The following is a 25,730-nucleotide window of genomic DNA, read 5'->3' as shown; positions in this document are numbered from 1 at the left end:
GTACTCGTCCAATGGCGAACGATTATAAGCCCTTTCTGTTTTCACTGGCACGATAGATTCATTTTGTTAAGTAAACAGCAAATCAGGAAATTAGTATGTAAATTGCTCACAGGCCATGAATTTGTTTTGAACCCTGACGCTCCGAGAACAACTGTTGTGTTTTGTTCCTTCCCTTGTGACCCGTAATCAACCTTATCCTGTGTGGGATCGAGTTGTGAGAGGCCTTTCTCTCGAGGCACCGGCCCGCGCTAATGTGTCTTGTTTTCTTTGTAACGAGCAGACCTTCGCACTTGCGGCATGGCCAACTGCCAGTACGGCTGCGAGGTGCTTAAAGGAGAGGTCCGATGTCAGTGTCCGTCGCCGGGGCTACGGCTGGCGTCGGATGGCAGAACCTGCGTGGGTAAGTCGGCCCTTCGTCTTTATTTACCTTCTCTGGCTTGAAAGTTGAGCCTCTGGCTGCTAAAATGACTCACGTCGGCGAAAGGAATGTGTTTTTCCTCCTTTTATCCGGGAGACAACTTTGTTTCGGGACTTTTTCGGTGCATGCCATGCATATTAATGCAAGCGGTTTAGTAGAGCAAACCCGGCAGCAAATATAAATCAGCCATAAATAGAAACCGGCATTTTTTGGAACCCAACTTGATGAAGCAATTGAAATGCTCAGCCGTTTTTTTAAGGGGGGGTTCAGCCTGACTAGTTATCATTTCTGCCCTACGGTCACGTTGGGTAATTGCACGACAAGGAATGGACATCAGTCTTTAAGACAGGAGGAGGAGTAGCAAAGGCCGCTGCAGGTGTTATGCGGAACGTGCTGCTTCCGTCTTAAAGCTCAACATTTACGGCAGAGTTTAATTGCCGAGTTATTTTGCTTGTAGAAGAAACTCTCGTGTTTTCTCGCATATTGACCGTCTCCGCGTATAAGCCGTACCCTTAAAATTGCCTTAAAAATATAGAATTTTACGATTTCTCTCATATAAAACGCCCCCTGATTCACAATTTTCACTTCCATGTAGCAGTACAACCAGGAAGTGTATCCGTAGCGGTCTAGTTTTCACCAAGTCTTTGGATGCAATAATGGCATGAGATACACATTACACAGGCATCAAGGCTGAGATTTTAATGATCGACCTTAACAACTATTTGGATGTGCTGACATGGTAAACACTACAAATCTATCAAGGCTACTCACGTCTGGCCAGTCTTTTAACTTTTAACTACCGATAAAAGGTAAGATGGCGGCGCCCTGAGCGAACAATGGCAGGCACAAGTAATGCAAAATACGTTTTTTTTTCTTGAATTTCATTCATAGACGAAAATGTTGTTTAACGTTTTATCTGTTTTCTATTTAGCAATAAATGACCGTATTGGCCGCATTGTCTTGCGTTATGGCGTTTCGTCTTTGTCGCCTTACAGTTTCGTGCATGTTAAGTTTAATGTGTGCACATATAATCCGTACCCTGGATTCAATCATTTTTTTGAGCGGCAAATACGGCTTATATGCGAGAAAATACGCTAAGTGTAAATAAAACCCCAAAACGAGTGGATTAGCAATACCGAAGAACAGATGCCGCATTGTCGATCGATTAAGGCGTGTTAAAGATCCCATTGAAAGACGTAAAGGTGGCGGGATACGCAAGGGGGTAACAGGACCTGCGACTCTTGGCACTGAAAGCCACACCAGGAATATTCCTGGAACAGCATGTGAGGTCCATTCCCAGACGAACCCAGACTACAGTCATTCTAATTTGGACTCTCCTTTTGTCCCCGCATAATAAAGTCCACATGCCCGACAAAGAGGAGACGTTGACGCCCTTGAAAAGAAAGCACAATGGATGTGGGCTATGAATGAGTAATGGATCTATCCTCTTATCGCCGCTTTGGCAGACGTGGATGAATGCGCCAGCGGGATGGCCGTGTGCCCGAGGTTCCGGAAGTGCATCAACACCTTTGGCAGTTACATCTGCAAGTGCCACGATGGCTTCGACCTGCAGTACATCAATGGGAAATACCAGTGCATCGGTACGTGTCGCTCATCTTAATCATTTATACGGTGGCGTCGGGCAATTTGCAAATTTCAGACAATTTACGAAAAGAAAAGAAAATAACTGGATTTGCCAATTGCTGCAATGTGAATGTAAAATGAGAGCTACCAGAAACAATATTTATTAAAGTCAGTCTACTTTTATTGTAAGTGTAGTTCCATTGCGGTCATTTTGATTTTGTGTTTGTGTAGCAGTTTTGGCATGTTTTATTTTTATTTTGCAAAGGGTTTGGATTTTTAAATTGTCTGACGCTCCTTAAATTTGATTTTACATACACACTATTGTTTAATTGGAAAATACATTGACACACTTAATTGGAAGACGTTTACTTATTAAGATGTTCTCTAGGCCCATGATGCCAAATGTCTACTGTTTTATTATCATTCTTGTATAAGAGTTTAGTTAGTGCTTTGTTTGAGCCGGGACGGAACTTAAATTTGACCTTGATTCAAGGCTAATCAAGGGGCCCGTTGATACTCCTCGCAATCGGGCGCTGTTCATATTTGTTCCGCGCCTGCTTTAGTGTTTCATCACTAGTATTTTACTGCTAACAGACATTTGATTTCACAATGCTCAAGGCAATCGGCACCGATTTTGGCCATTTTGAATTGGGCGTTCCAGTTTCTAGCGAGTGTGTCGATCCCTGGCTGTAATAGTGGCTGTCAAAATTGACTGTTTAGAACAAAGTGGCGGCCCGGGGGCCAAATCTGGCCCGCCGCATCATTTTGTGTGGCCCGGGAAAGTAAATCATGAGTGCTGACTTTCTGTTTTAGGATCAAATTAAAATGAAGAGTATAGATGTATATTAAATTTCCTGATTTTGCCCCTTTTAACTCAATAATTGTAATTTTTCAATCCATTTTTTCTGTGTTTCTAGTTCAAAAATCATTTTGTAAAATCTAAAAATATATAAAAAAGCTAAAATAAACATTGTTTTAGATCTATAAAAAAACAGAATATTCAGGGCTTTTAATCCAGTTCTTTTAATCCATTTATTTAAAAAAAAATCTAAATATTATATCTAAAATGGTCCGGCCCACATGAAATCGAGTTGACGTTAACGCGACCCGCGAACCAACCCGAGTCTGACACCCCTGGTTTAGAACATTGACCACTCAATAAATTTTAAGACTTAAAACAATTAAGCTGAGGAAACACCTCATGTTAGGTCACAAATGAATGACAAAATGACCATGTGTGATCTTATGCCGTTTTTGTTCAGGTCAAAACGCGCAACAGTGAAGTCCTGATTTCTCAGGAAACGTCGTCCTAATTTTGCTCTCCCTCTCTTTCCTCTCAGACGTTAACGAATGTTCTTTGGAGTTGGGCCGCTGCGGCGTCTACGCCACCTGCTTCAACACGCCGGGCTCATACAAGTGCAAGTGCAAAGACGGCTACAGGGGGACGGGCCGCGACTGCAAACGTAAGACCACCGTACGGCGCGGGAAGAAATGTCCTCAAAAGCCGCGAGATTCTTTCCTTCAGAAGGATTGTCGCTCGCTGCCGTGTTTTTGCCTCCTTATCGCACTTAGCCAGAATGTTGCTCTTCCAATCCGTCTATTTTAATCAGGGTACATTGAGCTGGCAAAATGTATTTATTTTTCAGGGGGAGTTTTTCCACACTCCATTAGTTCCCGGAGAATTAGAATCACAGAGTCCTTCGGCGGGCGTTAACGGCGTGGCAGTCTAGTGAACAGGAAGGACATAGGCTTCCTGTCCCCTTTGTCAAGGGCGTCGGGATGGGCGTTGGGGAGCAGGGAGGGGCACCGAAGCATTATTCCACACGGGCGTCACATATCAAAGTTCCCGTGAAAGATGAGAAGGCGACAAGTGAGTTAGTGAGCTTTTGTCTACATGCGAACCTCACACAACCCCATCTCACCTCCTGACTTGAGGAATGCATGGGGGAACAAAAGGGGGCAAGGGGGGCCATGACGTCATCAAAGCGGCTATTGGGTGGGTGAGTATCAAAAATGGGGGAGACTCAAGTCTTCTGAGAGGTCCTCCCAAAAGACAATTACCTTTTCAAAATGGGATTGTTCTCTGCACCAATGGATGAAGGAGATGCTCCCCCAAGTTTTTAGTTATTGTTTTTAAAGACTCGCTCACCTTTTTGGTATCCGATAAAGGATTTCGTCCAGTGCTGCTATTTTTTGGGGTAAAGGCATGCACCACTCTTTCCGTGGGCTTGGAGCGTTGATGTTGTTTCTCCCCTGAGCTGAGACGGGGATGTTAGGTTAATATTTTGCCGGGCAGAATTTGTCTGGGAATAACAGAAAGTCAGACAGTTAAACAGGATATATGTGCATGTTGGCCAATGGAAGAGCATATTCAGTTTTTCAGCTCATTCGGCGTTGGACTTTGTTACCTCAGTGGCAGAAGTCCCACTTCAAATGGATTGAATGTTCTTAATGATAAAATTAGCGTAGCGTGCGGCCATCTTTTTCGTTATCCTAGTGGCATAGCGCTATTGGTTCTGATAGGAGTATCAGGGCAACACCAATGGATATTTTGTTATTTGAATCCATTGTATAGTTAAACTGCCATATAATGATGTGACTAAGCACATCTGAATGAAAAGTCGTTATGACCTTTAATGGCCAATGGTCTGCCTCGTCACGTCGTCAATACTTGTTAGTGGTTGTTGGAGTTATTTTGGGGACTATTATAAATGTGCTTAAAATATTAATCATTATTTGTGAAATATTAATCATTATATGTATATGTGAAATATTAATCATTATATGTATATGTGAAATATTAATCATTATATGTATATGTGAAATATTAATCATTATATGTATATGTGCTTGCAACAACAAACGCGATATCGAATCGACCTCCGAAAAGACTCACAATTGTTTTGATTCTGAATGGATGCTGGCTTGTTTTAATTCTTATGCAGTTGTTTTTTATTTCCGACCTTAATTGTTTGCTCGTATTAACTCTTATGCAATTATTTTGAATAGATAACCTTAATTGTTTTGACTCTAATGCAACTAAATGGGCAGGAGAGGGTTTCGGTTCTTTAGAATCATCTGTGACGAGGACGAGTCAGGATGGATTCTCTTCTTGAATAGAATGGCTGGATATGCATTCCGATGTCTACCTTATATTAAAGTATATCTATTAATGAACCTAACAGTGCTCCATCTGCACCTTGTTGTCATTGCAGCCATTCCCAAAGTGGTCGTAGAGCCGCCGCCCAGCTACCACAACTACCTGCCCGGAATCGACCAGAGGAGGACCACTACGACCCAAAGCCCGCCGCTAACCCACAGGTGGGTGTTCACCATGGCCCACAGAACCACCACCGCTCCGACGATGGCGCCACCGAAAAGAACGACGACAATGGCGACCAGCCAGAAGCCCATGGTCCCCACCAGGAGGCCGCCGACGCCCACTCGCAAGCCATACGTGGCGCCCACTCGCAAGCCATACGTAGTGCCCACTCGCAAGCCATACGTGGTGCCCACTCGCAAGCCATACGTGGCGCCCACTCGCAAGCCATACGTGACGCCGAAGCCAGCGACGACTCCGTCGCCGCCTCCGCAATTGACCACCGTAGACAACAGCATCCACAAGGACGTGACCAAGCAACGAGGAGACGTGCATAGTGAGTTTATTTTTTCCTTTTTTGTAGCTTCTCCTCAAATAATCTATGAGCATTTACGAATTGGATGATTTACACCAAGGGTGTCAGACTCGGGTTGGTTCGCGGGCCGCTTTAGATATAATATTTAGAATTTAGGTTTTTTTTTATAAATGGATTAAAAGCCCTGAATATTCAGTTTTTTTATAGATCTAAAACAATGTTTATTTTAGCTTTTTTTAAATAAATCTTTAGATTTTACAAAATGATTTTTGAACTAAAAACACAGAAAAATGGATTAAAAAATGACAATTATTGATTTAAAAGGGGGAAAATCAGGAAATTTAATATACATCTATACTCTACATTTTAATTTGGTCCTAAAACAGAAAGTCACCACTCATGATTTACTTTCCTGGGCCACACAAAATGATGCGGCGGGCCAGATTTGGCCCCCGGGCCGCCACTTTGACACATGTGATTTACACCATTTGGTTCAAGAAGTGACATATTATACTAAAACTCAACTCCACAAAAATGGATTAAAGCTGTATTCATAAAAGATCATTTTCAAAACTTTTCATCTCTATGGGGTTCAGTTCGCATATTTCACTAACCAATGAATTCCCGTCATAGATTGGTTAATGAACAGTCATTTTGGCGCAGGGACATGAGTCAAAGTACCAAAATCTGTCTGTTAATGTCAAACCGTTAAAGTGGAGAAGTAAAAAAAAAACTCATTCTTAAACTATCATGTCGTCAACCCGGATTAATAAAGTTAAACAAAACAGAACCCTGTCAAAAATGCTCAACAGCTGCAAAATTGGCTGCAGCAGGTAAGCTGCTTTTTCTCAGGCAGATGGCAGCACATAATTAGAAGTGGGAGTTGTGAGGATTTCACCAGCACCTGGCGACAAGTCACAGCTTCTCCGAGGAGGCCACTCCCCCCAATAGAGCAATTATTCCGACAGTCCGTAGCAAATACAAAAGGAAGGAGCCCGCTGGTGATGTGTCGGCATATTTATGGGGCTTCATCATTTACGCCAAAAGATCAAGGGTATCTTCACTATCATCTGAATTTGTTCACTGCAGCCCTTTTCACCAAATGCCAGCCTCAGAGGGATTGTTAGCCCTTTTAGAGCTCTTTTTATTGTCCGTTTTAGTCACCTTTCAATGCCATCGGGACATTGAGACGGAATATTTTAAGCGTAGCAAATGCGGGAATGGTCTCTAGTTTTATTCGCCCTGTTCCAGTAGAAAATGGGTAGCAATGAATGATGAGACGGGTGTCATGTTTCAGGCTAAAATTCAACTGAAAATTATAGTGATAATTGTCCATTTTTAGGTTTTCTTTTAGAAAAAAGTAAAACACTTATTTAAAAAAATAAATACTATTTATTGTTTTTAATTGTGATTTTTTAATCCAAAATCCGTTTTTAGGTTTTCTTTTAGAAAAAAAAGCTTAAAAAACACATTTATTTAAAAAATGCATTATTTATTGTTTTTTTGTGTGATTTTTTATCCAAAATCCGTTTTTAGGTTTTCTTCTAGAAAAAAGTAAATAAACCACTTATTTTTTTTTTATTTTTAAAAAAGCATTATTTAAAGTTTTTTGGGGTGATTTTTAAACAAAAAAAGTGTTTTAAAAATCGAAATATAATCCTTGTCAGGGGTGCTGGAGCCTATCCCAGCTGACTTGAAGCCAAAATCTAAAAAAAATATCTATGAACCGTTTTCCCTTTTAAGTAAAAACCAAAAGTTAAGGTTAATGTTTTTATTTTTAAAAAAGTAAACAAAAAATTGAACTAAAAATATATTATTTGCTCCTAATCGGCTCAAAAAGACGATATGGACTAACAAGATCCGAAAATGATCTATTAACTATCAGAAAAGCTGTCACTTCATTATTATTATTATTATTTCCAGTTTGGCAAAGCATAACTCCGATAAAAATGACTTGGTCGCAAGTGGATATATTTGTGCCCGTGTTTAAAATAAGGAGACGCATGAAGATCTATTTTCCATCTCCAATCCCCAGAGTTCAAATGACGCTTTCCTTAATGAGGATCATTTTATTTATATGCGCTACGAGTGGTAAGGGGGGCCGGTGGGGGGTTTAGGTTCTCCGTGCTTTGGCCACATTCCGTTCAAGATCATCTGCGCGCACGTTAAGCTCTAGATGCCGAGCATGGCTCAACTTTCACGCATTCACGCTCCCTTCCAGCTTTGATGACTCATTTGTTGGAGCCGTCCGAGGTCATCTGAAAATAGCCAGAGTGAAATTTGGTGGGAACTTTAGTGGCTTTTCTTCACCAGACTGGCTTGAAAAATCCCAACTCCACTTAAACATATCTAAGACTGTCTGTATGTACTTCTCAAAAAGAGCAAAAAATAACAGCGACCCCAACGTTTTTGTCCAAGGAAAAACAATCAAAGTAGTCCAATAATTTAAATACCTAGGAATCACTCTTGACGCTCAACTTGTCTTTAAACAACAGATTAAAAAAAGCTCAATACAATTAAATTAAATGTATCCAATTTTAGGTTCATTAGAAACAATCTAACACCTGGGTCAACAAAATTATATTTCGACACAATGACTTACTGCCTAACAAGTTGGTCATTGGCCTGCAAAACAACACTAAAACCAATTGAAACTATTTTTAACCAAGCTTTGAAAGTATTGGACTGTAAGACAAAAATACACCACTACTGTCAGATATAAAAAAAAACACAAACGCCTGAGATAGGACAATACTGTTAAATATGCAGATGCAACCTTAGTTTACAAAATCTTCTGTCAAAAAACTCCTCCTCAAAAAGCCTTACTATATATGGTCATTTTTGAAGAAAAGTGCCATACTTTACATCAGTGGTCTCAAACCGGTCCTCAAAGGGCCGCAGTGGGTGCAGGTTTTCATTCCAACTCAACAAGAGGATACCTTCTGCAAGTGTAATCAGTTAATCAGTTGATTGCAGCCAGGTACTTATTTTAGAAGACACCTGATTGGTTAAAATGTCGGCACACGGTTTGAGACACCTGTTTTACATGGTCATTTTTTAAGAAAAAAGGCTTACTATACATGGTCATTTTTTTAAGAAAGGTGCCATACTATACATGGTCATAATTTAATAAAAATTACTTACTATACATGGTCATTTTTGAAGAACAAAGCCTTACTATACATGGTCATTTTTGACGAACAAAACCTTACTATACACGGTCATTTTTGACGAAAAAAACCTTACTATACATGGTCATTTTTTAGGAAAAAAGCCTTACTATACATGGTCATTTTTGACAAAAAATGCCTTACTATACCTGGTCATTTTTTAAGAAAAATGCCTTACTATACATGGTCATTTTTTAAGAAAAATGCCTTACTCTACATGGTCATTTTTCAAGAAAAATGCCTTGCTATACATGGTCATTTTTTAAGAAAAAAGCCTTACTATACATGGTCATTTTTTAAGAAAAAAAGCCTTACTATACATGGTCGTTTTTAAGAAAAAAGCCTTTCTATACATGGTCAGCTACAATCTTGCATATTTAAATATGTTCATTAACATGAATATAAATGTGTCCAGGAATATGTGCTGTCCCTTATTAAATAAATCTATGTGAAACTCAAACTCCAATCAAATTTATCTCCTCAGTCCCACGGAATCACAACCCCAACGCGGTTCTGGACTTTGACATCGAGCTGGGCAACACGGCCAAGGATGACCCCGGTAAGCCTACGCGTCTCATTTCCATCTACATTCGAGTGTTTTGAGCGTACTTACCTATCATAAGTGTTGATAAAAATGATTTTTTTTTCAATGACAAAGATATAGCAACACATAACAAATTGAATTGAACTCTCTTATTTTTGTTATACAAGTAGAATGAGATTTCAAGATATACCACAAAGTGCAGAAATAGTAACAACAAACAAAGTGACAAATAAATAATCGAAGAATACGTAGTAGCAGTAGAATGAATGGATAACTAAAAAAAATAACGAGATGTTTGCCAGTTTAGTTTCAGACACGAAAATGCAAAGTCATTTTTGTCAAAGTTTGTGTTTTGGAAAGAACGAGAATATTTTTTTACGGAATGCTAAGTAATTTTTACCTTGTCAGTATTCGCTGATACAAACTAATACGAATAAGTTTGTTTATGTCCACAGCTAAAACTACAGTAACAAGATTCAATTTCAGAAATCTGTTTATTAAAAGAAGGAATGTTTATCATCATCAAATTTGATGGACAGAATTCAATTACTGGCTCAATTGTAGTCGCAATTCAAGTATCAAGACTGTTTTGGAAAGCTCATCAAAAGGCACAATAAGGACAACCGCAAATGTCATTTTTCATATTTTCTCGACCCAGCTGTCCGCTTGGCTCGAATCGGAACGAACCGATTGCTGTTCTTTTGAGTCACAGCGTCGCCATGGCAACCTTTTACCACTTATTATGATGAGGAATTATTTTAAACCATTTAACTATTGCAAATTTAAACAAGGCGGCTATTGGAAGAGGGCTTTCAAGAATGGAATGTTTTTTTTAATTAACCAAGCATTGAAATATGGTTGGGCAATTTTGTGGTCAGATTCGGGTTTCCTGAGCTGCTCCTTCGACGACGGCCTCTGCGGCTGGATCAGGGACAACGAGGGTGACGTGCACTGGGAGACCACGCCCGACCCGGCAGGTAACGAGAGGATTTCCGTCTCGCTAAACGGAGATTTAACGACGACGCTGTCAATGGCATTTAATGAGTTCATTTTACGTCACTACTTCAATTTTGCATGTCTGGTAATCACTCAAATATTGCGGATATTGTAGACCAGACATGGCAGCGATAATCGAAAAACAGCAAAGTTGGATCACCCCTATAATTACTACATTTTCGTGCCTATAAAAAAACTGTACAACACAAGTACAATTATCAAGAAGTGTATTTATGAAATATTACAGTGAAACGCATATGAAAAGACGAATGTGTTCATATCTAAAAATAATGTATTTATATTAAAAATGTAAATACATCCGCTCCCCTACTTACGAACGAGTTACGTTCCGTGCGATTGTTCGTAAGGTGAATTTGTTCGTAAGTTGCTTCAGTGCTATATTTTGTATTATAATTTATGTTTAAGGCCTATATAAGTATATTGAAGGTTTATATAAGTAAGTTTAAGGCTTGTGTAAGTAACACACAGTATGTACATGTACGTAATAAGATAAATAAAATGAAGTTTGACTTACTTTTGGAAGATGTACTCGATGCTTAAGGAGATGATGGAGGAGGAAGAGGAGGATTTTATATCATGAGGGTCTTCGTCGTCGCTGGAATAGGTTTCAAAAGTGACTTCCTCCTCCGTAACTTCAATGTAGGAAGAAGTTGAGGGTTGAGGAGTATCTTCCTTGGAGGATTTACTAGAAACTGGTCGAAAGAAGCGATCTAATGACGATTGTACAGTTTCCTTCTTTTTTTCATCATAAATGATGAGGTAGCACTGTATGGCATCATTCAATTGATTTGCAACCTTTGTGCAACGTTCAATATTTGGGTCTTGCTGCTCGAAGAGCGTGATGGCTTTATCTATGAGCGAATTTCTTCATGGGGACAGGCGTTTCTTCCTCCTCCTCGGCACGTTGCTGAGCCTCCTCCCTCTCACAGCGCCAAGCGTCGGTATTAGCGGCGGAAAGAAGCACTACTCGGAAAGAGGCGCGCAATACAAAATCTAACTTACGAACTTACAGCATCTCCATCCGAACATTTTTCGACATATGCCATATTCGCAGACATGTTCGTATGTACCGTTGTTCGCAACTCGAATGTTCGTAAGTAGGGGAGCGTCTGTACTTTTAAGAACAAAACCTTGCTGTTGGAATAATTATTATTATAAATGTGTTTGCAATGCTTACTTAGGAATAGAAAGCCTTATTATAAACATGCTTACTATATTAATCAATATATTTACTTATTAGGAATAGTAATGCTCATCCTGAATGTGTAACAATATTAAATCAATACATATATGTGTTGAACGCTGTGCTTTTATGTTAGAGTTATTTATTGTATTGCCGTATTGTCTCGCATATAAGCCGCATCCTTAAAATTTCCTTAAAGTGGTTGAATTTTACAATTTCTCGCGTATAAGCCGCCCAACGATTCGCAATTTTCACCTCCATATTCATGGTTTGTCATTGGGAGTACAAATGTGTTACTTTGAAGGGAAAATCTTTAGAATAATCATCGCATGTGGTATTTCTGAGATACTGTATGAATCAAAAGCACAATATTAGGGTCAATATCATAAGGAAGTTAGTCATTCATCCAGTAAAACAACCAATAAATAGTAAATGTTAATTTGCCAAAATCTACTGGTGTAAGAGTCTGCTGTAAATCTTGTGCGCATATAAGCCGTACCCTTGATTCAGTCATTTTTTTGGTTACAAATACGGCTTATATGCGAGAAAATATGGTAAATTCATTTTGTCTTCTTATGGCCATATCTGGTCTACATTATCTGCGATATTTCAGGGATTACTGTATTTTGTCCTCAACCAACTCTGTCGGCCATATTTCGGCGAATCTCCCTTTTAGGCGGCGGCTACCTGACCATTCCCGAAGTGGGCGACAAGAGGACGGGGCGGGGAGCCAGGCTGGTCCTGCCCCTGACCCCGCCCTGGAACCAGGGTAACCTTTGCCTGTCCTTCCGCCACAAGATGGCGGGCCACCACCTGGGAATGCTGCAGGTGTTTGTCAAGAAGGGGGACCGCTACAGCCCGGCCGTCTGGGGCCGCACTGGCGGCAACGGCTGGAGGCAAACGCAGATCACGCTGTGGGGGGCGGGCCTAGAGAGCGTGAGTAACTCTTTCAGTCTTGGAAGGGGGTGCCCTAGTAATTATTAGGCTAAAGAAAAGCTCCAAATTTCCCGGACTTTTATTGTTTTTTATTGGAGAACTTGTTAAGACCCTGACTGACGTAGCTTCTTAAAGGGACAACGCATGTACATACAAACTCTTCTACACTCACACGTTGGCTCAGTGAAACTGCTCATGGCCATTATTGGCTTTTATTGATGCATAGATTGTGTTGTTTTACCTTGTTTTGTCGTCGGTCTTTTGGTCGCCGGTCTTTTGGTCGCCGGTCTTTTGGTCGCCGGTCTTTTGGTCGCCCGTTGTCGCGGTCGGGGCGACCAAAAGACCGCGACCAAAAGACCGGCGACCAAAAGACGGCAACCAAAAGACCAGCGACCAATCAACCGCACACGATTAAAACCATCAATATGAAGGTGAAAATTGTTAATCAGGGGGCGGCTTACACGCGACAAATTGTAAAATACAACAATTTAAGGCAATGTTAAGGGTGCAGCTTATACGCGCTAATATGCGAGAAAATACGGTAGTACACTTCCTGGATCATTATGACTGTGGAGTCTGTATGGGTCTGTAAAACAACTTCAGGAACAGGCACAGAAAGAGTGAGACCAATTTAAAGGAAATAGGTTCATCACCAGACTGCAGGACGGGGAGAGAGCTCGAACAGCGTGAACGCACGGTCTGTTGGCTTTTATTGATGCGTAGACCGTGTTGTTTTACCTTGTTTTGTCGCCGGTCTTTTGGTCGCCGGTCTTTTGGTCGCCCGTTGTCGCGGTCCGGGCGACCAAAAGACCGGCAACCAATCGACCGCACACGGCACTGAAGGCAGAGTTTGGTATTGAAGCAGGATTCAACCAGGGCGCTTGGCTCTGAGCCCCCTTTTCTGTTGCCGTGGCGATGGATAGACTGATAGATGGGGTTAGATGATTAGAGACGGTAGCTTCGAAGAGGCGGAGCTCCAAGTTAGCATAGATGGAGATGCTGAGGATTATAAATCCCAAAGTGTCATAGTAGTCGTCGTCTCAAGCACTACTCCGAAACCGATGTTTGTCAAAGTGTGACTATGCTCCCTCCAGGTGGTCCTGAAGGGCGAGCGTGGGCGGGGACGCAGCGGCGAGATGGCGGTGGACGACATCTCGCTAGCCAAAGGCTCCTGCGCAGACGAGCGCAACCCCACAGGCCTCTGACGGGGTCGACTCCATTAACAAAGCGGGAAGACGACAAACAAAAAAAACAAAAAAACAAAACAATTTGACCACCTGGAAGAGACGCGACTCTGGGTCGGAGTCCCCTATTTCGCACGGGGCGCCTCCTGGCGTCCGAACCAGTGTACAGCGAGCGCTTCCCCAAACGCAAAGGCCGAACCGCACGCCGGCCAAGTCCGAACGTGCGGTTGCCACGGTAACGTTGGCCGACAACCCAAAACTCCCAGCTGGCTGCTTTGCTCATCGCTGTGGCGACGGCGCCAACGAGGATTTTCTTCCTCCTCCGAGAAGAGCAACATGACAACGGACTGACAATCGACTCCACGGGTGAGAAAGGTGAGCCATTCCACTGAAACCACTCGTCACTGCACGTTATGAGTCGAGCCAGTCCAAAAAATACATTGAAATCACATTTTTGGAACGCAAAGCGGATGTTATCCGCCATTTTGGCGAAAAGCAGCGAAAACGCCATTTCGCGTATGACAAAAGAAATGAATTCAAAACATTCTAAACTTTGCTAAGCAAAAAATGTTATAACCATTATTTGTTCTTATTTCCGTGTCATTTGGGTTATTGAGCGAAAATTGATGCTAGTTAGCATTTTAGCATTTAGCAGCTGATATCTGTGACTTAGTGAAAGTTGTTCAAAACCTGCCAACTTTGCTCTTTTAAGCTCGTTTATCAAGACGGATAAGGAGTCTACTTCCAAAAGTACACTCAAATATAAACTTTAGGATGCGAACATTGAAATGAAAGTTTCTGAGGTGCGTGTTTACATGTAAAATGGAACGTGGTTTTGGTGGAACGGCTCACAACATGATTCGAGAATAAGGTTTCACAATTGACAGAAACGGTTAGGAAATGAAATTGTTAAAAGAAATGAAGTATTTTAACGACAAGTACTGGTTTTATGAAGACGGTTTACATTTTATGAGAACAAAAGTATTGTACAGTGAACCGTTGTTAATTGTGTCTATTCACGCGATGGAAAAAAAAAATCGTCTGCGCCGGAATCACATTTTTAAGGCAAAAAAAAACATGACATTTAGCTTGCCGTTGCTGTTTTAAGAAATCCTACAAAGTATTATGTGACTAAAGCAATTGTTTTGCAGGAAAAAGAGGCTAAATTGTGAATATGATGATCCTATGTTGTTTTTGAAAGGATATAAAAATGATTATAATGCAAGAATACATGAATTACATGTCCTGAGATGATTCTGCAATTTCACGAGAGGATTTACAGAGAAAACGTCAATTTTATTCTCATATAACGGTAAGCTTTTTTTCCTTACAATTACTACGTAAATGTGTTCAATGCGAGCATGTTATTTTTTTTAGTGGTAGCGCATTTCCCCCTTTAACGGTGCAGCTATTTCTATACTTTTGTTGTCAAAGTTACAAACAAACTGGCTTTATTTTTAATGTCCAATCCATTTTTAACAGTGCAAAAGGATTTTTTTTACTATTTAAAAATGTCAAAATATTTGGCAGCCATTGACTTTTTCTAAATTTTGTTCCAATAAATGTACATACTCAATTGCAAGCTTTTCATTGTGTAAATTCAGCCATGTTAATTAATCACACACCTAAATTCTTGGTTGATTTTCATTGAAAGCCATGCGTATATTGAATTATTCCACGTCCTCCAAAACACGTAAAACACATTTGTTGCATTGCTCTGATGAAGAAAGGGCACAAGATGTTGGATTGATTTGTTTAATGATTCTTTTTCTTTTTTACATTGCGTCATATGCATGTTTACCATATTCCAAAATAGCGCAGAGCAGAATGTAAATAAATGTTTGATTGACAGAATTTTCAGTTGGCTTCTTTTACTCAGTCATGATTTAATATTAAATCATTTTTTCATCAAATGAATGGTATTGAAAATAAATACCAAAGCTATATTTCGATTTGTTGTATTAACTTATAGTTGGTCTAAATACTAAAAAAAAAGCTTTCCTTTGCAAAAGCCGTAATTTTTTTTTTTTTTTTTTAAATGACAATGCTACAATGTTGATGTCTGAAAGGGAAATTGTTCTCAAATAATTTAACATCAAAGGCCCTCAATAATGTAACTAATGTAATATTAGCACTTACGTTATTTATAGTGCTGGATTTAAAAAGACCGTCTTTAGGAGAAAAAAAATCAAGTAAAAATCATTGTTAATATGTTCGATGCTAGGTTTTAGTAGAATTTAAAATGAAGTTACATTTGCTAGACCTAATCTGAAAATCAAATTAAAGCAATTCAAGTGATAATTCCTCTCTAAAACAATTGTATTTTGTCGAGAGAATGAATCCAAGAGTTGACACTTCATTCCTTCTCGGTGGTCACTGCTATTATTAAATCCGATTTTAAATGCATGAGTTTTCCACTTGTATTTTCACATCATTCAAACATTTAGATGATAAACAGCTCCGCTATGAACACGTAAAATAATTCCAGAGGAAAATGCAGGTGAAATGTTGGACTAGCATGATGTCTAAAAAAAAATCCAGCTTCATCATTAGGTCAAACTTTTGGTCATTTTAAATGGCAATGCTGTTCTCCACATTACTTGGATCCAGGTAAGTGTAAGGGATTTTCAGATCGGTGTTTCTAGAGACGATTTTGGCGGACAGCTCGTCAAGGCTGGTTCGAAAATCCTTCTGAAGCTGACGGGGGGTCTCCTCGGTGAAATGCTCCTCTGGGTAATCTCCCAGGGGGACCTGTCCACACCAAGAGTAGCCGTCAATTACGTGCGACTTTTCTGCTATTAACAAATTCTCGAAAACGTGGGGATTTTCCTTTTAACTTTACAGACTTCTGAGGGTACTCCCAATTGAAGTAGAAGCTCAGGAAGGAAGCTTTTTATTTTGATTTTTTTAATATACAGGGTGATTGAGAAGTAACTCCCTATTCTAAAGTGCCACTATCACACTTTTTTTTTTTACACGCATTAATTGAAAGTACCTGTTCAGAGTATCAAAAAAATTATTGATTATGTATACATGTGTGTATATATGTGTACGTATATGTATATACATGTGTATATGTATGTTGGAGTAATCATTATTATAAATGTGTTTGCAATGAATATAAAGCCTTATAATATACATGCTTACTATATTAATCAATATATTTGCTTATTAGGAATAGTAATGCTCATCCTAAATGTGTAACTATATTAAACAATATATATATATATGTGTTGATCGCTTTTATGTTAGAGTTAGAATTAATATGTGCTTTCAACGAAGACAAACGCTTACTCCGAGGTCGCTCTCCAGGACAGATAGCCACCAGCGAGAGATACAAGTTTGCTAGGACATAAACAATACATTGAGTCCTTGCTCCGAGGACTGATTACTGGAAGATATGCCTCAACCCTTTCCCCAGATGCAAGTTCGCAATGAAGATCTGTGAAGGACGCTTAAATTGTTGTTGGTTCAGCGGATGGCTATCAAGCATATTGTTTTAATTTGTGACGCTAGGTTGACGCTAGGTTTGCTTGATTATGGAATTGTTTTTTTTCTTGCTTACGCAATTGGATCGAGTCGATAACCTTGTAATTGTTTTGATTTGAGGCCTTAAATGGGCAGGACATAATGCCACTCGTTAGAATAATCTTGATCGGACGAGCGGCTGGATGTATTCTCTTCTTGCAAGAATTAAATGGTGATGTGACTACAGATGCCTTTTTTATTGAAAGCTAAATTGGAAATACCTAAGGATAAACATACAATTGGATGAACCTAACAATGTGTATGTAAATGTTTGTGTACGTATGTATATACATGTGTATACGTGTATGTAAATGTGTATGTGTGTGTGTGTGTATGTATACATACCTGTCAACTTGTACGTTTTGTACGTATTGTATACGTTTTTTTACCATTTCAAATCATGTACGCCGTACACCGACTTTTGTACGGGGAAAAAAAAAAAAATCGCCAATATTTATGAAAACCAATCTCAACAAGACCGTTTTGGCTAAAATCCAGATAGTCTCGTAGGCTGGTAGCCAACGACGCTACTGTCATCGATCGTTACTATTGTCACGGTATACCAGCAAAAATTATCGTCAATCGTATGTATTTTTTTAGCGGTGCGTACGGCAATATCGATAAAGGATGACATGCGCATGCGTAGATATACGGTTTTTTTGGGGTTTGTAAGGGGAATCATAATCATTTATAAGGGCAGTTATCGGGAGAGGTTGACAGGTATGATGTATAAGTATATACATGTGTATATGTATGTGTGTAAATGTATGTGTGTGGGTACCCGGACGTTTGGTCGACGGACAGTTCCCTCTCTCATGATTATAATTTTGAGACCGAGCGAATCCGTCAACCAAACGTCCGGTCACGATGTGTGTGTATGTGTACATATATGTGTATATGTATGCATATGTGTGTGCGTGTATATATATATATGACTATCCGATTCAGCCATGTAGATTAAAAATTCTACCCTTTCAAGGTAAGAACTAAGGGAAAAAAATTACCCTAACGCAGGATGAGCATTTTTTTCCACAGATATTTTTCCTGAAATTTGCTTTACTTACAAAGTCTGAACTCTGTTGGCTGAGCAGCCAGATGGTGCCCATTCCCTGGGCGGTCACGCCCTTAGTTGGCAAAGTCTGCAACACGGTGTTCTCGGTTGCCTTACACTTTTTGCTGGGGGGAGCTTGCTGCAAGGTTGAGGGGGTGTTGGGCATCCAGCCGCCATAGTCGTACTGCAAATGGTTTGACTTGAATTCAGACTGGCCGGAATAGAAAGCAAGACTGGTTTATTTGATCTCACCTGTCCGCTGTTTACAGCTGCATGCTGGGCCGAGCAGGTGAAAATCACCATGGTGACAAATTGTATCAGATCTGACACAGTGGTGAATCTCTGAGGGATTCCTGGAATGGGAAAAAAATGACATGGCGGAGCTGCTCTCTCTCTGGCGGAACCGTGGAAAAGGCGGCGATCCGGAAAGCTCACCGGATTTTGTATTGGAAAGGAAGCCGAATTTAAAAATGTCCTCGATATACGTCTGGAGCTCCGTGTCTCGCTGGACTTCCTCATCGCTCTTGTAGTAGTGCAGGATAATCTCCTGCACGAATCTTTGGGGAAAAAATGTGGGTTTAATTGTTTGGAGAGCGAGGCTTCTCGTTGGCTTGGAGGTGGATCTTATAGTACTTGTAGATGATGTCCCACAGCCGAAGTCCATCATCCCTGTAGTAGAAGTTGGGCGTCTGCTGCATGTCGCGATCGTGAATGCTGTCAGGGAGGCAAAGCGACCTGTAGGTGGTCTTGGACAGCGATCGCTCGATGATCTTGAACAATGTTTCCCCGCCTGCAGCAGCAGTCTGAGACGTAACGAGACCAGCGCCTACGTAAACGCAGGTTTTTAAAAGTCACGTTGAGGGGAAAAACTCCACTTACCCTTGACAAGATTGATTTGGGTCCGATTAGCAGGTCTCGAGCTAACACATTTATCTGCATGGTATAGCGAGTGTGGGGTACCAGGAGCTAAAGGGATAGAGAAGGGTGTCAAATGTGCGGGCCTTGGTCATAAGTGGCGCACTAGGGGAGGAGTGGCCAATTTCAGGCCCTCGAAAACCGCTAACCGGTCTGTTTTTTTACATCTCCTTCCTGTAGCACACCTGAATCAAATGATCAACTCATCAGCAAGCTGTCCAGAAGCTTGATGCCGATCACGATAATTTGATTCATGTGTGTTGCTGGAGGGAGATATGGAAAATAGACCGGATTGCGGCTCTCGAGGACCGCACCTGGCCACCCCTGATGTATAGTAAGACTTTTTCTTCAAAAAATGACCATGTATAGTAAAGCTTTTTTTCATTAAAAATGACCATGTATATTGTATAGTAAGGCTTTTTTCCATTAAAAACGACCATGTATAGTAAGGCTTAATTTCATTAAAATGACCATGTATATTAGGCTTAATTTAATTAAAAAACAACCATGTATAGTAAGGCTTAATTTCATTAAAAATGACCATGTACAGAAAGGCTTTTTTCATAGAAAAGGACCATGTATAGTAAGACTTTTTCTTCAAAAAATGACCATGTATAGTAAAGCTTTCTTTTAAAATGCCCATGTATAGCATGGCAAAAATAAAATGGTCCAGCCCACATGAGATCTAGTTGCCATTAATGTGATCCGCGAATCCAACTGAGTACGAGGGAAGGACCATAAATAAGATTTTGACTTTTTTTTACCGAAACGTTCCAGTTACCTTGTACAAGGGATGCACCATTGGAAGATTGCGAAGCAGCGACACTGCAAAAACTTCGGCCAGTAGGTGAGTGCGCAGTAAATGCGCATTGAGCTGGTGTTCGGCGAAAAAGGCGCTCCGCACAAAGATTTTCGCCAACAGCCAGTTGTGATGGGAGTCCGTCGGGAGAAAAATTGGGTTGTCCTCTCCCGGCTTCTGCTTCAGCTAGCGGAGAAGGAATAAAGCACTTTGCTGTCAATGATCCGGCCGTGCCTTTCTAGATCGTATTTGATGAAGCTGTATGAATTACCATATTTTTTGGGACTATAAGTCGCACCTGAGTATAAGTTGCCAGCCAATGCTAGTGATTAAAGTAACATAAGTAAAATGGACAACAACTAGCTAAATAGGTATCTGTTAACATAACAGTTGTTCAGATAACTCTACCCTAAAAAAAACAATGGAACAGGCTGTCGGTGTTCAGAAAGCGAATTAAAGAACATAGTTTATAAGCTGCATTTGAGTATTAGTCGCAGCAAAAAAGTGTGATTTATAGTGTGAAAAACTATTCGCAAGGTGAATTTTTTAGTCTGAAGAGCAATGTTCCCTCTAATTTTTTGTTTGTCTGGGCAGAAAGAACCTCCCTGAGCACACTGAGTACCAGTGTGAGCAATATCATCATTGCTCGCTATGGGCACACACCAGTATCACACCTGCCATAAGCAGGTGCATGTCTACTCAAACGATCACACATACTAGACACACGCACGCACACAACCACACACAGCAGATTTAGACAGTTCTCACCCGATTTCACCGCTTGTTCTTCTATTTGCACAGTAAAGTAAAAAGGAATGTATTAAGAAATAATAAAATGTATTTTAAAAAAAAGATAGAAGGGCTGTAAAACACGAAAAACATAAGAGTGGACAGAGTTACTGCCACTGGCTGCCGCCTGAACGGCGCCATCATGGGGGAAAAAGGGGGGGGATTTTATTTTGTGCGCTCCATATGATTTGCCGTGCGCAGAGAAGACGAGAGTAGTGTGCAATTGCGCACGCGCGCAGTTTAGAGGGAACATTGGTGAAGAGTCAGGGGGAATTTTAAAGAAAAAAAATGAAATCAAATTTGCAGACTTCATATAAAGTCCGTCGGCAAATGGTTGTTACGAAATTGTTTCCAGTAGCGGTTGTTGTTGTTGTTCTTGTGGATGCTAACTTTAAAGTCCCATTCTTGTTATTTGTGAAACAGATGTCTTGAGACTTTGTAGTAATAGGCCAGTATCTATCGACCCTTAAACTCCATTTTTATATTGCTTTATTTTTTCAGGGCTGATGAATGACTTAATGCGAATGGATGGCACGCAACCTGTATTGTGACACGTAAACAATCAAGACGCTTTCTCTGACCAGAAGACGCAAGGAAGCCCAGAAAAGAATCCAACAAGGTGTTAGCACGGTCCCGTATGCCAAATCCAACACAGACTAATTTCAAGTTGTCGGAAATCCATGCATTTGAGTCAACTTAAATCACCTGAATTGCGATGGGCATCAGGTTGTCATCAGGTCTTTGGTGAAGCAGAACGAGGGGCGCCATCAAGTGTTGCTGAACCCCATCGACAATGTTGGCGCTCATCCCATCCAGGTTCTTGAAGTCGCACAGGTATATGTTGCCAAGCTGTTTAGAGAGCAAACAAAATCCACACGCTTTGATCGCAGATGCTACAAGGATCGCGATGGCGAGCTAATGCGCTATTGACATTCTCGACATTGGAAACATCCGGAATAAAAGCCTTACCTTCAACTCCTGAGCCAAGTTGGAATTGTTGGGAAAGCGGATCAGATCATCCGTCACGGGGAAGTTAGCGGGCAGAATTTTGATACGTTGAATCAAATTGGGATTAGTGCCATTTAGAAACTGGTAACCAAACAGCCAATCTTCCTTCCAGTGTTGCTGGACAAATTCTGACAAAAACAGAGTGAAGAACGCTTCCACGTCACCGATTTACGATGTTTCCACTGTTCCGTTCTCTCGGTTGCAAATAAGCTATTGAAAAGCTTAACTTTCCAACCGAATCTCGGCAATAACGATAAGTACAGCGTCTAATGTTGGATTTGAATGTTAAAGGGTTTTGATGTCAATTTAAACTTTAATATTGAACTCTGAGACATTTGCGGAAATTCGGGTTACGTCGCTAGCGTAGGAACAGAACTCGGTCGTGACTCAAGGACTCCCTGGAATGCGACTACTTCCCACTTGCGTGGCACACACATAAGGAACAGACTGACCGAAATGGCGAATTGGGGAAGGAACGTTGATATCATTTTAAACAATGTTGCGGAAAACGAAAGAAGCATTAAGCCTCTGTACCTGCCACTTTGATGCCTTTGTGGTCGAACTCAAGGTGGATCTGGTCAAGATTTTTCCAATTTTCCTGGTTGTTCTCCAGACCCCAAAACCAACGCTGGATGAACCTGAGAAACAAAATAGCAGCCTTTTCACAATAAACCAAAATGAAATTGACAAGAACAAATCACATAAGGCAGTGCTCTGATATTGATGCTGGCTCCCAAATCACCCAGCTGTTCCTCATTGTCTCGTTACCCTGTTTGTCTATAGCAGCCTTCGGTTTTTGCTTGGTCCTCGCTCGTTCAGATATTAAGATGTGATAGATAGTTTTTGCATAATTGGAATGAGGCAAAATAACATGCTTTTTCTCTGGAATATATTGTTCTAATCATTTGTTTCAGATGTAGTGTAATTATTTTCTGTATCAAAAATGAATTTGGTGTTCAAAAAGTTTTTTTTCAAACTGGAGTCTCGAAAAAGAGGGGATCGTCTTATATTCGGGCCAATACGGTAAGTGTGTAAGATTGGTGTGGAGTTTGCATGTTGTCCCCGGACCTGCGTGGGTTTTCTTCGGGTACTCCGATTTCCACCCACCCCCCCAAAACACTCACGCTAAGCTAGCTGGTTGAACACTCGTCATTGCCCTAGCTATGAGCGTGAACGATTATCCGTTTCCTTGTACCCTGCGATTGGCTAGCAAACAATTCCGGGTGTACCCCACCGGGTGCCCGTAGTTGCCTTGCATAGGCTCCAGCACCCCCCGTGACCCTTGCCAGGATAAGCGGTATAGAAAATAAATACGGTAAGGTTTGTAAGGCGCTTGCTTACCCTGTGACCGCCGTGTATCCTAACTCGATAAACTTGGTAAGAGAAAACCGAGCCTTTCTGGGCAAGTCAATTGTCCCATCTGCGTTGATGCAGTACGGTAGACCAGGCTGATAGTTTTCCCAGCTGTTGGGGGAGTAAACGGTTAGCATATTTTCAGATAGTGGACACTTGAAATGTAAAAAAAGAACATGTTGTCCCAGTGAACCCTCACTTGTACTTATCACTGCGCCGGATCATCTCTTGCTTCCTCGCTTCCCAACCCAAAGAGCTGGTGTCGTCAAAGATCCTCAAAGCTGGAGAGAGACAATCGGATGGCACCTGGGTTATTTCTGGGTAGTACGCAGGAAGAGTACCCAGAAGGACACCACACCTTTGCCCTCCCTGAAGGTATGGATATCCCCGTCATGGATCCAGGAGTAAATGGGGAAGGTGTAGACGTCGTTCTCGGGGGATGTCACCACCACCTTGTCGGGCAACCAATCATCGATGTTCCAAATTAAATTGGCTTGCTTTTCCAGCTCTATCAGGACCAGCTGTCCGAGGGACTTGGGGCAGGATATGGTTAGAGTAGAGCCCTTCAAAAGAATAAAAAATGTGCCCGTCAAAATAAAACATGGACTGCACAATTTTAAAGAGTCAATTTTAGAAGAACTGAGACTGGAAGGAAGACGAGTCTTGGCGGCGGGGGTAATTTGAAAGAGGTGATCCGTGAGAGGGGGGCAACAGGTCGCCACTACGGCATCAGACATGCTAGCGGGGAACTGTTTTAAATCATGAAAAAGGGGGGGAAAGGCTCAAAACGTTATCGAAAAGGCTATCTGGCATGTCAAGAAAGACGGCTAGTAGAAATGGGGGGAAGAAACCATTGTTGAGAAATGAGACCTTACCAGACCTGAAGTCAACATGGGAGGGACGAAACATAGGACAGAAAATGTCCTCACTCAAAGCAAACGAGCGTGGCGTCCACGCTGTAGCACATTATTACCACAACTAAATGTACTATGTAGCAATCCTAAACAGTCTAAAGCAGCAAGAGGGGAAAAAACTTTAAAACGTCTTTTTGAGTCTGTATCCATTTTAGCTACCGCAACCAATATGGCGCCGTTCAAGTGGCAGCCGGCGGCGGTAGCTCCGTCCACTCTTGCTCGTTTTGTGTTTTTGCTGCTTTTCTGTCATAATGATTTGATTTAGTGATTCTTAATGCTTTGATTTGTACTTTGTGCTTTTGCTTTGTTGTTCTGCGGCTTTTGTGACTGTATTGTCTAACTTGTAACTATGTGTAACTATGCCTTTCCTGTATTTGCATTCTCACCCTCTTGCTACTGTCACAATGAAATTTCCCGAATACGGGATGAATAAAGTTATCCAATAAAGTTATAAAGTTATTCAATCCAATTTCTGTTTTCCTGCCTATTTTTTCTCCAAAAATAAAATAAAAAAAAATCTTCCATTTCTGTTCACCTGTCCATTTTTTCTCCTAAAAAAACAATAAATCTTCCATTTCTGTTTACCTGCCCATTTTTCTTGTGAAAAATCAATAAATCTTACATTTCAGTTTTCCTGCCCACTTGTTCTTCGGAACAATGAATGATTCTTTTAACATAGTTTGGCGACCAATCAAAAACAAGACAACATTTTCATTCTTACCCAACTGAACAAACGATTGTACCAGGTGCAGCAACTCTCGCCCTCGGTGCCCACTAGCTTAAAGTTGATAGTGTTGATGGTGCTAGCGAATGCCCGATTGCCGGTGTGGATGCTTAGATGATAGTCCACCATGGTTCTTTCTTGCTTATGACGAGGAACGCTGACACGGGAAAACACTTCTTTCAAACGGCCAATCGTCCACAACCGTTATTTATACGGTGCATGCTCATTTGTGGGAAGTACTTGTAGCAGGTTTTGCTAGGTGTGTCTATGCAATGTCGTAAACTGCACCTTTCCTAAGAAAGGTGAGCCCCACTTAGCAGGTTTTGCGCGGTACTGTTTTCCCTGCCAGGAAACAATTAAGTTACGCAACGATATAGATAGCGAGATAAAGGTAAAATCGAGAATTTCCTGATTATCAGCTTGAAAGGTTCACCTAGGCAAGGTGTGCCGCTGCTGTTTTCCCTGCCAGAAAACAATTGGGTTACACAACGATATAGATAGCGAGATAAAGGTAAAATCGAGAATTTCCTGATTATCAGCTTGAAAGGTTCACCTAGGCAAGGTGTGCCGCTGCTGTTTTCCCTGCCAGAAAACAATTGGGTTACACAACGATATAGATAGCGAGATAAAGGTAAAATCGAGAATTTCCTGATTATCAGCTTGAAAGGTTCACCTAGGCAAGGTGTGCCGCTGCTGTTTTCCCTGCCAGAAAACAATTGGGTTACACAACGATACATCACTAAAGAACAAATGTAGTTCAAATGTGATGTAAAATTCTTTCAGATAACACAAACAGAATAGTGCAGTTAGCGTTATTTGACCTTTTACCAATCATGAAGGAACAGCGTTTTCGAATTTTAGTGCTTCCATCTCTTTAGCCAAATGGGAAATGGTTTTGACGTTTCAACACATCATATCAGTGACTGTGACCGACAGTGTCAAACTAAACAAATCACCGCATAAGCTCTCTTAATTTTG

The 25,730-nt window shown here is 40.9% G+C and overlaps 2 protein-coding genes across 3 annotated transcripts in view; one reads left to right on the top strand and one right to left on the bottom strand.

Annotated features, from left to right (window-relative positions):
• The window catches only part of npnta (nephronectin a), a 39,246-nt gene extending 25,124 nt beyond the window's left edge, over nucleotides 1–14,122 (top strand). For both annotated transcript variants that reach the window (XM_077604442.1, XM_077604443.1), the window contains 8 exons: nucleotides 281–400; nucleotides 1,885–2,019; nucleotides 3,343–3,465; nucleotides 5,218–5,658; nucleotides 9,292–9,366; nucleotides 10,230–10,328; nucleotides 12,228–12,487; nucleotides 13,582–14,122. In XM_077604442.1, coding sequence (XP_077460568.1) covers nucleotides 281–400; nucleotides 1,885–2,019; nucleotides 3,343–3,465; nucleotides 5,218–5,658; nucleotides 9,292–9,366; nucleotides 10,230–10,328; nucleotides 12,228–12,487; nucleotides 13,582–13,692 — 1,364 coding nt within the window. In that variant the 3' untranslated portion in view covers nucleotides 13,693–14,122. The remainder of the gene's footprint in view (nucleotides 1–280; nucleotides 401–1,884; nucleotides 2,020–3,342; nucleotides 3,466–5,217; nucleotides 5,659–9,291; nucleotides 9,367–10,229; nucleotides 10,329–12,227; nucleotides 12,488–13,581) is intronic.
• Nucleotides 14,123–15,412: 1,290 nt separating this feature from the next.
• LOC144077235 (arachidonate 12-lipoxygenase, 12R-type-like) lies at nucleotides 15,413–24,966 on the bottom strand. Its single transcript, XM_077604805.1, has 14 exons — nucleotides 24,750–24,966; nucleotides 23,473–23,677; nucleotides 23,314–23,395; nucleotides 23,103–23,225; nucleotides 22,296–22,450; nucleotides 21,723–21,889; nucleotides 21,459–21,602; nucleotides 19,947–20,150; nucleotides 19,130–19,216; nucleotides 18,884–19,053; nucleotides 18,686–18,807; nucleotides 18,503–18,603; nucleotides 18,264–18,434; nucleotides 15,413–16,422 (listed from the first exon to the last, which is right to left on the bottom strand). The coding sequence occupies exons 1-14, from the start codon at nucleotides 24,879–24,881 to the stop codon at nucleotides 16,243–16,245; spliced, it is 2,043 nt and encodes a 680-aa protein (XP_077460931.1). The 5' UTR covers nucleotides 24,882–24,966; the 3' UTR covers nucleotides 15,413–16,242.
• Nucleotides 24,967–25,730: the final 764 nt, after the last annotated feature.

Source organism: Stigmatopora argus, chromosome 7 (genome assembly GCF_051989625.1).
Source record: "Stigmatopora argus isolate UIUO_Sarg chromosome 7, RoL_Sarg_1.0, whole genome shotgun sequence".
Taxonomy (NCBI): Eukaryota; Metazoa; Chordata; class Actinopteri; order Syngnathiformes; family Syngnathidae; genus Stigmatopora; species Stigmatopora argus.
The sequence above is the reverse complement of the archived record's forward strand: the minus strand, read 5'-3'. Positions and strand labels throughout refer to the sequence as shown.